Consider the following 12534-nt stretch of genomic DNA (forward strand, 5'->3'; position numbering starts at 1 on the left):
TCCACACTGACACCGTGCCCTGCCGTAACCAGCCTCTCTCTGCTTGTGCTGGTGACTAGGCCTCACCAGCTTGCCATGTCCCAAGAGCACAGCACCCTCTCCCTTGCTGGCATCTCTGCAGTTAGTTATTCAGTAAGAAGAGGAGAGCCTGCCCCATCACTTTCTATTTTCCCTGAACTCTGTCCTCCCCAGCAGGCGAATAAATGTGAGTGGCAATGTTCTTAAATTTAGAAATTTATTCTGTTTAATCCACAAGCTTTATATAGCTTTAGTTAAAAAATAAAATAAAATAAAACAAGTGAAACCAAGACACTGTCCAGGCCCTTCCAGCCAGCCAAATACACGAGTTCTTCAGTTGTGGGTACCAATTGGAAGAGTGAGGAGAAACATGACGGGAGCCACCGGGTTCCATAAACAAATTTATATAACCGAAGGGTCCGCCCTGGGTCTAGGAAATCGCTTATACAAAGAGGAAGAAAAGGGGCGAAGGAAACAACACAACCTGAAGGAGAAAAACCAGAGTTCCAAATCAGCTTAGAAACTGTCCCACAGGGCAGCCCTGCAGCTCTAGGCTGGGATCCTGCCACACAGCAGACTCCACAGGCAACAGAGTGAACACTCATTCACTCAAACCTTTGCGGTGCTTCAACAGTGGTCTCACTTCTGGGCAAGCTTACAAACCTATACAAGGTTGGAAGCATAATTTACGTGGATGCTAAAATTCAAGAGAAAAGGGAGGGAAAAAAAAAAAACCAAAACAAACAACCTCTTGGGAGAGGCAAGGGCGTTTAAAGGAACCACAAGAATGCCAACAATATTCAAACCCCCTTTTTTAAAAAAGAGATTTTTTTTTGGCTTAAAATATTTCACTCTAAATGTCAATGGAAGAATGTCACTAATACACCGTGGACACCTTTGTAATGTAAATCCATGCCCCCCATTTTTTTAAACATGGTGAACTTCAACCTAGCAATTATTACAACAAATGTTATAGTCTAAAGCTCAAACACATTTTAGCAATTTTGAAATTGAATTGAGTACAAACCAAATAAAATTTACAACGTAACAAACATGTCCGCTTAGGACTGTGGGGACACTTGAGCCTTCCGCATGGATCGCAGGGCCTTCTCCCGTAGGTGCCTCTCTAAGTCATCAAGGTTGTCGTCTTCAGCTTCACTTTCAGTCTCCTGAAAAACAAACCCAAACCAGGCAAATATTAAGTCTTGAGACACCATGGGAGACCCGAGTACAGACTGGAACCAAGGCACAACTGCACAGCTCTGCATAAACAAAAACCACCCAAAGCTCGAGACAGGAGACAGGAGATAGGAGACAGGCCTACTCTGTAGCCGAGGCTTGTTTAGACTTTGTTATGGTGCCAAGATCAGCCACGTGAGCTTCTGATCCTTTTGCGTCAACCTCCCCTTACCACCATACCCAATACAACTAGAGCTAGGGAATCAAACCCAGAGCCTTGAGCATGTTAAGTCCTCAACCAACCGAGCTTGTTTTGCAAGCATGAGGACCCCTGTAAGATGACAGCACGCCTGCAGCGCCCCAGTGCTGACAGTGAGCTCTAGGCAAGACAGCTTAGGGAGCCCTGCTCCCAGCCCTGATGATTTGTGTCCCATCCTAAGGAACTAATTCTGCAAATGGCCCTGAATTTGTAAAGTGCAATAAAAATATGAGAGAAAGAGAGACAGCCAGCCATCAATGGCCTCTACATGCACACTGATGGGTGAGCACATACAGACCCTGCTGTCATCAGTTACTACTTGGGGATGCCCCCACTTTTGTTCATTATGTGAAGTTTTTTTTATTGCACTTATTGTGTGTATCTAGGGATGTGGCTCAGTGGTAGCATACATTGCCCAATCTACAGCAAAAGGTCCTGAACGTGGTTGTAAAAAGTTGAAATACATTAAGCTTTTTTTGAAGCCATTTGTACTCGAGTCTGGCAGGTCACCAAGAAACAGAGAAACAGGCAGTGGCTAGAAAGAGCGCAACCACTTCTCACGGTGGCAGAGGCAGTGTGAATACCTTCCTGGGCTCTGGTGCTGCTGCAGGCTCCTCCTGTGCTGATGTGGTGGTGGCAGCAGAAACAGCTGCAGGAGCTGCAGGAGCTGGGGTGGCTACGGCCACAGCCTTCTCCTTCTTGTGTTTTTTGTGCTTCTTGTGTTTCTTATCCTTCTTGTGTTTCTTGTCCTTCTTCTTCTTCTTTTTCTTTCCACCTCCTTCTTGATCAGAATTCTAGAAACAGAAGCAGTGAAGTAATTGAGGTGTGTGGTTGAGTTTGTCCTGGCATTGTATTGGGCTCATGGCACTGCAAATTGGAATCCTGCTGTGTGTTAGCTAAGTGTTGTCAGAGGTTTATAACCGAATGCTCATGGTCAGGAGCTGGAAGGCAACTTGTGTTGCTCAGGATCCCAACTCTTGTCACCTACTCACATCCTGAAGCTGGGAATCCTTAGAGTTAGTAAGGAAATTGTACTCTGAGACACTCCAACTGATTGTGGGCCAACCCTGGCTTTAGTGTGTCTCACTTCTGAGAGTGCCCTCATTGGTGGCAGTTGTCTTTGCACTACTGTGAAACATTCATTTGAAATTCCCTCAGAGCCCAAAACCAGGATTTTAATCACCTTAATTACATTTAAGAGTGGGAGTGGACTGTCTCACTCCTCTATAGAGATGTTCCTCTTACAGAAGTTATTCCTTCCCATCTACCATGTGCACCCCAGGGACTCAACTCAGGTTTTCTATTGTTTTAAAGAATCTCACCTACTAACTGGTCTTTATGAAGTATAATCACAAGACCAAAGCTGAGGCTCGTCTTGAACTCCTTACCCTGCTTCTGTCCACCAAGACCTGGAATTGTTAAGTACCCTCCACCACCCCTAGCCAATTAATTTATAAAAGATGTCCAAAACCAAGTAGGTACATACCCTGGCAGGGGATGGGCTTGGTGTTGGGCTCTTAGCCTTTTTGGCTGGCACTGCAGGTGACCAGTTTGTGGAGGGTGACTGAGACTGCACAGGAGAGGGAGGTGCTGGAGGCTTTTTAGCTGCTGGCTCAGGAGATCCAGAGACAGATCTGGAAGATGAAACCCTTCTTACGGACTGAGGGCTTGGTGAGGCAGCCCTAGACAAAGAGGGGAAAAAGGCCAAGTTGAGAACAGACACTCCAAGGACACGCACACCAAGCTGTCACCCAGGGCTTCTCCAGGGTCACGCATTCCCTACAACTCTGCCACTTTCCTGACAGATCATCCTGCAGCACAGAAGTGACACCAGTCCCTTACTTCCCTAAAGTATCAGCTCTGTTATCAGTCTCATGTGCTTGTCGGGGGGCTGGAGAAATGGCTCCGGACTGGGGTTCATTTCCCAGCACCAACTCAGCTCACGGTTAAGCACAACTATCGTTTCAAGGGAACTGACATCTTCTTTTGGGCTCTGTGACACCCACAAGAAGTGGGCATACAGACACACATACAGGCAAAATGCTCATTTACATAAAATAATACAGAGGAGGTTTGAGGCTCCTGATGCTAAGAACCAAGTAAAGCCCTCTGGAATTTATGCTACAAGCAGCAAAGTAGGGAAAGATGTGACCATTGCCTAAAGTTTGTACTATCATTATTATTGACTTTTTTTTTTTTTTTTTTGGTTTTCTCTAGACAAGGTTTCTCTGTATAGCCCTGGCTGTCCTGGAACTCACTTTGAAGACCAGGCTGGCCTCGAACTCAGAAATCCACCTGCCTCTGCCTCCCTAGTGCTGGGATTAAAGGCGTGCGCCACCACGCCCGGCTTATTATTGACTTTTACGACAGGGTTTCTCTGTGTAGCCATGGCTGTCCTTGAATTCAGAGATCTGCTGCTCTCTCTGCCTCCCTAGTATTAGGATCAAAAGTGTGCCACCACCAGCTTGCTTATTATTTCTGTAATTGTTCAATACGAGAAAGGATTCTTCTACATGTTATACGACTACATATTCCTAACAAAAGCATTAGGCATTTTTACTTTTTTATCTTTTTGGGCTCCGGAGTCCTGGAGACTCTCCTAATAGGTCTAGTACTTGGAGATGGGGACTGCCTTCCTTGGGGCGACGCTGAAGCTCCTCTTCGTACAGGGGGAGGGCTTGAGGTCTGAGGAGCCCGAGGCCGTGGTGAGGGCGAATGCCGTTTGTTTGGTTGTGGTGAGCGGGCCTCCCGGGTGGCTCGGCCTGGGGAAGACCCTTTCCTATGTTTTGAAGATAAGGAGGGCGAGCGTCTCTTGGTGACTGGGGGGCTTCTTTGTTTGGGGGGTGGAGAGTGGGAGACCCGGCGCTTTGGTGGTGGAGATGGCGACGCCCTCCGCTTGGGCGGGGGTGGGGGAGAGGCGGTTCTCCTCTTTGGAGGTGGGGAAGGAGAGTATCTCCTCTGGATGGGAGGAGAGTATCTTCTTGGAGATGGCGAGCGGCGGCGTGGGGGAGGAGAAGGGGTCCTAGAAAAAACAACACCGTTAGGATGAAATGGACAGCATCCAAAAAAAAAAAATCAAACTCACTTATTATAGTTGTTTGCCCACACACCATGCAAGTTCAGGATAGACATCTTTGTGGAACTAATTCTCTCCACCCACCTTTATGTAGATTCTGGGATCAAACTTAGGTCACTTAGCTTTATGGCAAGCATTTTTCACCCACTGAACCATCTTGCTAGCCAATCCAGAATCAGGAAAATTAATTGAATAAAAAGAAGTAACTAGTCATAACTATCCTGTAGCTAGTACTATGTCAGGAGATATATTTCAAAGCAACACATACCACAATGACTGAGAATACTGTGTTGTGTTTAATGGAGAAAGTTGAAATTTTCAGAAACAATTTAAATTCATCAAACCAAGAGAATTTAACATAATTATATAAAACAAAGTACTGTTTCATAAGAGAGCCTCACAATGTGGTGTATAACTGTGAGCATCAGCTGTTGCCAGGCAGTCTTTACTGAGTTCTATGTGACAGGAGCTGGAGAGAGGGCTCATATTCTCCCACACCCCAGTGTTTTTCAGGTAATAGTTTCTCTATGTAGCCGTGGCTGTCTTGGAACTTTCTCTGTAGACGCAGAGATCTACATGCCTGAAGTTAAACATTTGTGCTGCCATTTCCTAGATGTGGCTCAGCTCCAAAGAGCACTTGCTGACCTTGCAGAGGACCTGGCTTGCTGAGCACCTACGTGGTAGCTCACAAAAATTTGTAATTCAAATTTAAGGGGGATCCAATGCCCTGCTCTGGTTTCCATGGTCACCAGGAACACACAGTGCACACACACATATGTAGACAAAACACTCCATATACAAAACAAATAAAGGCGGCTTTCTGTGGTACTGCTGCTGTCTCCTTTGAACTAGCATCCTAGTTTACTGAGAAAGTTTTCAACAGACTGTCCAGTCTTCCGCCTCAAAGGACCACTTCTTAGTGTTAAGTTCACTGCCAGGAAGATATTTCTAAAACCTCTATCTGGCTTTTCTGTTCAAGGTAACAAAATCCTGTCATATCCTACAGGAATCACAACGTAATACAACATTTAGGGAAACGACACAACTCGTGTTTGGATTTTCAACAAAATTCCTGCTCAGAGCTGGGTTTACAAAAGCCAATCTTCAGGCAATGTGGTAAAGTAGAACTGGATAATTATTTAATAACTCTGGCTAGGCACAGTGGATCCAATCTGTAATCCCAGTACTTGGGAAGTATCTGAGACAGCTCAAATCTGCGGACAGTCTGCTATCCATCCTAAGATCTTATTAAACAAGAACAACTGAAACAAAAGGATCACTCTAGAGTGCTTGAGGTGGATTCACCCACACACATTTAAAATGTATCAGCTGACCTGGAACTTGATACAATTTAGGCTGGTTCCAAACCATATTGATCTTTCTGCCTCTACCTCCTAAGAGCCGGGATTATGGCTGTGTGCTGACACACAGCCCATGACTAACATCTTTTGAAGAGTTCTAACCTCTCCCTTCATGGAATACCCTTTTGACTGGGACTGCTAGCACTTGTCAGTCTAGGGCCCTACATGATTGGCAGGAGCATCACTAAGGCTTTCACAATGTGCAAAATGCCAACAGGTCAGTGTGACAGATAATGTGCACAATGTGGTAGTTTCAGAACACTCCTGTGGTTGTGCAGCCATTGATATTCCTCACTTCCCTCACCCTAGATACCCATGTGTTTACTTCTTCCATTGGTTTGCTGGGCAGGTTTTAGTTTCTCTATAACCCAGGCTGACCTCCAATTTTCCCTGGCCCAGCCTTTTAGGAGTATAGATTCTGAGCAAAATACACCCTTGGCTCCTATTTCCTTTTCTGTTTTTTTTTTTTTTTGTTATTGTTGTTGTTGTTGTTTTGTGTAGCCCTGGCTGTCCTGGAACTCCATCTGTAGACCAGGGTGGACATGAATTCAAAGATCTGCCTGCCTCTGCTTCCTTAGTCCTGGGATTAGAAGTTAGCATCACCACTGCCCTGTCCTAATTTCTGTTTCTACAGAGTTCTGTGTCCCATAAAGGAGCTCACATTTATGTGACCTTTTACATACAACCTAAGATGCCTCTTACAAAGCAACTTCCATGATAAAGACCCAGAGTTACCATGAGTCAACTGGACACAGTACCTTCGTCGTGGTGGTGGGGTGGGAGATCTGCGCCGCCGAGGAGGAGGGGGAGGAGGAGGAGGAGGGGCTGGAGAAGGAGATCTTCGCCTTCTGGCAGGAGGTGGGGAGGGGCTTCTCCTCCTTCTACTACTAAATAAGAAATCAGAGTTCTCCTCAGTAAGTGACATTTATAATTAAGTCCCCCGAGGAAGTATATTTCCAGTGGTTAACTAACTCAGAGCAGAAACATTGTTTATGTTTTGCTTTTGGTATAAGTTAAAGACAGCTTTGTGATGTTAGCTTCAAACTAAAACAGGCATTTAGGACATAAGTCACCCAACAGAGGAAGAGAAAAAAATTTTAAAAACTGTCACTAGAACACTTGTTTTTAGTTGGGATACACATAATAATCGGTTGGAAAACTTAGATCTGAGTCTTACGTGAACCATGTCAGGGCTTACAGCCAATGTTAATAGACACCAAATGACTTGAGGCCCCAATCTGGAAGCCCTGGCTTAGAGCTGCCCCTCATCCGCACAGAGGGCAACAGAGGGACTGACTGCACACACTAAGTGAATGCTCTATCTCCAACCTCTACAGTCTAATAAATATACACCCACCACTGAAAAGGGACCGTGTGTCTCACCTACCAATACCCTAAAGACATACCACAAAGCTGCCTTAAATGCTAGAGCTGCCCTTGGGGTAGTGTGGTTAAAAGTATTTTCAAGAAGCAAACACTCCCCAATTCTGAGTTCTGTAATAACTCTGTACCACAAGCCATACACCAAGTACCATGCATTAAGAAACTAGAAGCAACCTTACAAAAGACTTAAAGTTAAGCCAGTTTGTCACCCTGACACACACACAGAAGTCAATGTAAATAATCCTTAGCCCCTGGCCCAGCCAGGGCTGACACTAAACCTGGCCCAGTCTTTAAAGTTCAGCACGTCTTGACTCTTCAGAATTCACTACCACATTGAATTTCCACCCAGATCTGATCTAGGTTTGCTGGTGATGTGTGATTAGTAGTTCATATTAACACTTTATATACTTAAAATTATACTTAATTTTATCCTCCTTAATATATGACATTGAGCCAGGTGATCATGGCCCACACCTCTATTCCCAGAGCCTGCAAGTCAGAGGTAGGTGGATCTCTGTGTTTGAGACCAGCCTGATCTACACAGCAATTTCTAGGACAGCCAGGGATACCCATGAAAACCCTCTCTCAAAACCAAAAAATTCAACAAATAGGAGTAGAGGGAGAAAGCCAGGGTTGGTAAGATGAGCTCAACAGATAAAGGTACTTGCTACTGAGCCTGAAGAACTTAATGAGTTCGACTCCCAGGACCCACATGGTGAACACAGGGAACCAGTTCTTACAAGTGTCCTCTGACCTCCAACAGACTGTGGCATGTGTGTACTCACACATATATATCCATGACAAATAAAAATATAATGAAGACTTTAAACAAGTCACTCCCTACAGAGTCTAGAATTAAAAGATTAGAACAGGATCTACAGTCAAGTCCTCACACAGCTTTGTATCATTCACCTGACACGGTTAAAAACTCACACACACCAAAGCAACTTAAGACTTTCTCTGCTGACATGTTTGTCTGTAAAATGGGGACAGTCACCTGAACAGAAAACTAAATAATCTTGGTATGTAACCCTCATTTGCAAAAACAGTGTCTAACCAACCTTTTAGTCACTGGTGACTGCCATCGCTTTCCCATCTGCATCCTGAGAGCAGTGGAGAAAAACAAATGTCAAGAATTCCACTCATGAAAGTTAAATCCTTCTTGCGGAAGTTTTTTAAAGCCTCAAGATGCCTGGAATGATTTAAGTGGTCTATTCACGCATAAATGAGGCAGTCACTAAAAACTTGTCTAGTTTTAAAGTTAACTATCAACAGCAAGAAAAACCAGACTAACCAAAAGCCCAAACCCAACCAGTTTTGACGTGAAGAATCTGCCCAATTCTAAAGTGATTTTGAGGCACAAGCTATAAATTACAGTTTCAACCCAACCACAGATCAGTCAAAACTATTAAAGACTGTTACCGAGGTGAAGTCTCTTTTTGGCGCTTTCGAGGTGATGGAGAGGCACTCCGAGAAGGGGAATGTCTCCGCCGCCTGCCTACCTCACCATTCTTTACATGGGATCTCTTGGGCCGCTCATCTTCTGAGGTGGAAGAGGAGCCAGAGTCTGTAATTACAGAGCAAAGAACAACAACAAAATATCACATACACACACACACACACACACACACACACACACACTCACTCTCTCCCCCTCCCTCTCTCTCTCTCACACACACACTCACTCACTGTCCCCTGTAGTACCCCTTGGCCCCTTACACTGCATGCTTGAGGTCCTAGGTTCTACACTCAGCACTGGGAAAAATGTTTCCTAGAGGTTAAGACTCAATGACTCCACATTTACTTAGTATGGCATGAAGCTATGGGTTCAATTCTCAGTACCATCAGGAAGACAACCTAAATTTTTTTATTATTTATATAAGTACACTGTAGCTGTCTTCAGACACACCAGAAGAGGGCATCAGATCCCATTACAGATAGTTGGGAGATACCATGTGCTTGCTGGGAATTGAACTCAGGACCTCTGGAAGAATAGTCAGTGCTCTTAACCACTGAGCCATCTCTTCAGGCCCATCAGGACAATCTAATCAGTACAATTTTAGTGACAGTCAACAGTCCACACCTAGCAGAAAACTAGCAAATATAAGACTAGTATTTCTCAAAAGTACTGAGGCCTGCATGGATCTCTTAGGAAAGAAATCCAAGGATGTAAAATCAGGCTCATTGGTGCATGTGCACATCTGATGACAGGGAGGTGAAGGAAGGAGAATTTGAAGTCCAACGTGATCCTCGGCAACAAAACTGTAGTGAATTCTTTCCCAATTAATAAAGTAAAGCTTCAAAAGAATCTAAGGACTGACAGTATAATTCAGTGGAAAAGCACATGCCCAGCATGAGAAGGCCCTGTGTTGCACACCAGCAGCAAAAAAGCAACAAAAAAGTATCAATATGCCACTTGGACTAGAAAATAATTACAACTATATCCCCAAGAGATGAAGGTGTGGCTGCTAGTAGAGAGCTTGCCTTAGCATGCACGAGCCCCTGGGAATCCATCCCCAGTACTGCATAAGCTGGGTGCAGCGGTGCAAAGCTGAACTCTCAACACTTAGGTGGAGTCAAAAAGACTACAAGCATGAGGTCATTTTTGGCTACAAAGCAAGTTTAGGGCAAGACTGGGCTACATGGGACCCTTTCTTAAAACCCCAAACCAAAGCCGGGCGTGGTGGCAGCACTCGGGAGGCATAGGCAGGCGGATTTCTGAGTTTGAGGCTAGCCTGGTCTACAAAGTGAGTTCCAGTACAGACAGACCTATACAGAGTAACCCTGTCTCGAAAAATCCAAAAAAAAAAGAAAAAACAAACAAACCAAAAAAACCCAAAACCAAACTAAATCCATACAAAACCCAAGTAAGTAATGCAAGTAATGCAAGTAAGGCAAGAGCAGAGCCTCTGGCTTACACATTAGGCTTCTGCGCCCTTTCTTTTTAATCAAACAATCAGAACTATGGTGAGTTCCAGGCTAGCCCAACTACATAGGGAGGCCAAACAAAAACAAAAAGAAAACACAACCAAATAGCTACTAGTAATAAATGAAGTAGATTCATAAAAACTAGTGTGATCTTCTAAACCAGAGACTCCTAACTATATAGAACAAAATTGCAGAAAGGCTTAGGAGTAGACTCAAATAAATATTAAGGAATACTCTAGATCAACTACTTTTTGTTTTGTTTGTTTTTTTGAGACAGGGTTTCTCTGTATAGCCCTGGCTGCCATGGAACTCACTCTGTAGACCAGGCTGGCCTCAAATTCAAATTTCTCTGTATAGACCTGCCTGCCTCTGTCACCTGAGTGGTAGAATCAAGGTTTGTGCCACCAACACTTGGGTCCAATTATGTTATTATTTAATAATGTTGGGAATAAAACCCAGAGCTTTGCACACAGTAGGCTGTACTCTACCACGTTCCTAGCCAGATTTATTACGTTCCTAACAATACAGCAATTTAAAAGCAAATGTTAGGGCTTAAAACAAGAAAGTGATACCCAGTGCCCAACTGAGACTTATGGCCCAAACACAATCCATGAAGGCAAACGGTTCAATTTCCAGTACCCACATGCTGGTTCATAACATCTCTAATTCCCAATTCTGGATCTGATGCCCTGTCTTCTGGTCTCCTTGGGGACCAGACATAGACATGGCGCAGACATGCATGCAAGTAAAACACAAACAGGCATAACATTGTAAAATGGGGGCAGGGGTGGAGGTGGGGGTAGAACCAGGGTCTCATGTAGTCCAGGCTGGTCTCGCATTTACCATGTAGCCAAGAATAACAGAACTTTCCCCCTCCTGCATCCACCTTCTGAACAACAGGATCTCAGGCTTCTATCGGTTTGCTGTTCTGGGGACTCTCACTATGTAGCCCTAACCGGCCTCACACTCTACAAGAATTCTCCTGCCTTAGCCTCCCAGTGCTGGGGTTACCACAGGCGTGAGAGCAGAAAGCGTCCGTTCACTTGTTGTCCATACCAGATGAAGACTGCTGGTTCTGCCGTCGGTATTGTCTTCTCTGCTGCACAGAATCAGCTGCAGCCATTTTGCTGCCTTTGTCTTCTTCTGAAAGATGAGTGCATTTAGACAGTGTTTCTTTAGTTACACACAGGTAATGTGACACAGAACACACAGGTATCAGCTCAGCCACTACAGATCAGTCAGTCCAGGAGATAGGAATTCTGCAAACATCCCAGCCAGCTGTCAAAACCCAAAATTTTGTCCAAATACAGAAGAAAAAGAATGAGGTCCAGATGAACGAATAACCAAAGAGAGCACACTTAAATGCTGGAGCTGGCAATCTCAGAAAGTCTGTGTGACGTCACCTTCAGCTCTTCCCTACTGGGGTGCCCTGTACAATCAATCTCCAACCCCAGGGAATAATCACATATGGAAGAAAAAACAGAAAACGAACCTCTGGAAAACCATTACAACTCACCAGACTCAGACAACTCCACTTTCCTAGGCTTGGGTGCTGGAGAAGGGGACTCTCTCTTCTCAGTACCTTTATGTTTTGTCACTAAATAGGAAAAAAAAAAAAAAATCTCACACAATAAAAAGAACAATTTTTTTTTTTCTTTTGGAGACAGGGTTTCTCTGTATAGCCCTGGCTGGCCTTGAACTCAGAAATCCACCTGCCTCTACCTCCCCAAGTGCTGGGATTAAAGGCGTGCACCACCACTGCCCGGCAGAATAATGTTTTAATAGCACAAACTCTTCACATGAAAATTTTAACCTAAAATTTAAACATGGAAAGCTTCAAAAAACTAGTTCTACAGGGCTAGCAAGAACCCTGCACCAGCCAGGCAGTGGTGGTGCACGCCTTTAATCCCAGCACTTGGGAAGCAGAAGCAGGTAGATTTCTGAGTTCAAGGCCAGCCTGGTCTATAGAGTGAGTTACAAGACACCCAGGGCTACACAGAGAAACCCTGCCTGAAAAAAAAACAAAAACTAAAAAGTCCCCTGCACCGACCCCTCACAGCCCATGCAGTAGTAACAGCTGGAAGCAGTGGAGCACACTTGTACCCAGTACTACAACAGCGTAGTGGGAGGTGAGGATGTAGAACTGACCTGCAAGTCTGTGGGCCACCTAGCTAGGAATACACACCACAACAGCACAGAGCAGGGAAGACCCTGCCTCAACAAGGTAGAAGAGAAGAGCCAACTCTCCAAAATTGTTTTAAAAACAAAAACAAGGCTGAGCAGTGGTTGCACACGCCTTTAATCCCAGCACTCGGGAGGCAGAGGCAGGC

The 12534-nt window shown here is 44.7% G+C and overlaps 1 protein-coding gene across 10 annotated transcripts in view; it reads right to left on the reverse strand.

The window, feature by feature from the left end:
• Positions 1–217: 217 nt before the first annotated feature.
• The window catches only part of Srrm1 (serine and arginine repetitive matrix 1), a 33588-nt gene continuing 21271 nt past the window's right edge, over positions 218–12534 (reverse strand). For 2 of the 10 annotated variants that reach the window (XM_029540300.1, XM_029540299.1), the window contains 9 exons: positions 11721–11801; positions 11261–11347; positions 8699–8843; positions 8338–8379; positions 6652–6780; positions 4017–4478; positions 2943–3138; positions 2041–2250; positions 229–1187 (listed from right to left, as the gene is read on the reverse strand). In XM_029540300.1, the coding sequence (XP_029396160.1) occupies positions 1080–1187; positions 2041–2250; positions 2943–3138; positions 4017–4478; positions 6652–6780; positions 8338–8379; positions 8699–8843; positions 11261–11347; positions 11721–11801 (1460 nt within the window). In that variant the 3' untranslated portion in view covers positions 229–1079. Of the gene's footprint in view, positions 1188–2040; positions 2251–2942; positions 3139–4016; positions 4479–6651; positions 6781–8337; positions 8380–8698; positions 8844–11260; positions 11348–11720; positions 11802–12534 lie in introns of all 10 variants that reach the window. The other 8 variants (XM_029540298.1, XM_029540305.1, XM_029540304.1 and 5 more) reach the window with 6 other exon arrangements.

The sequence above is a fragment of the Mus pahari genome, chromosome 6 (assembly GCF_900095145.1).
Source record: "Mus pahari chromosome 6, PAHARI_EIJ_v1.1, whole genome shotgun sequence".
NCBI lineage: Eukaryota > Metazoa > Chordata > Mammalia > Rodentia > Muridae > Mus > Mus pahari.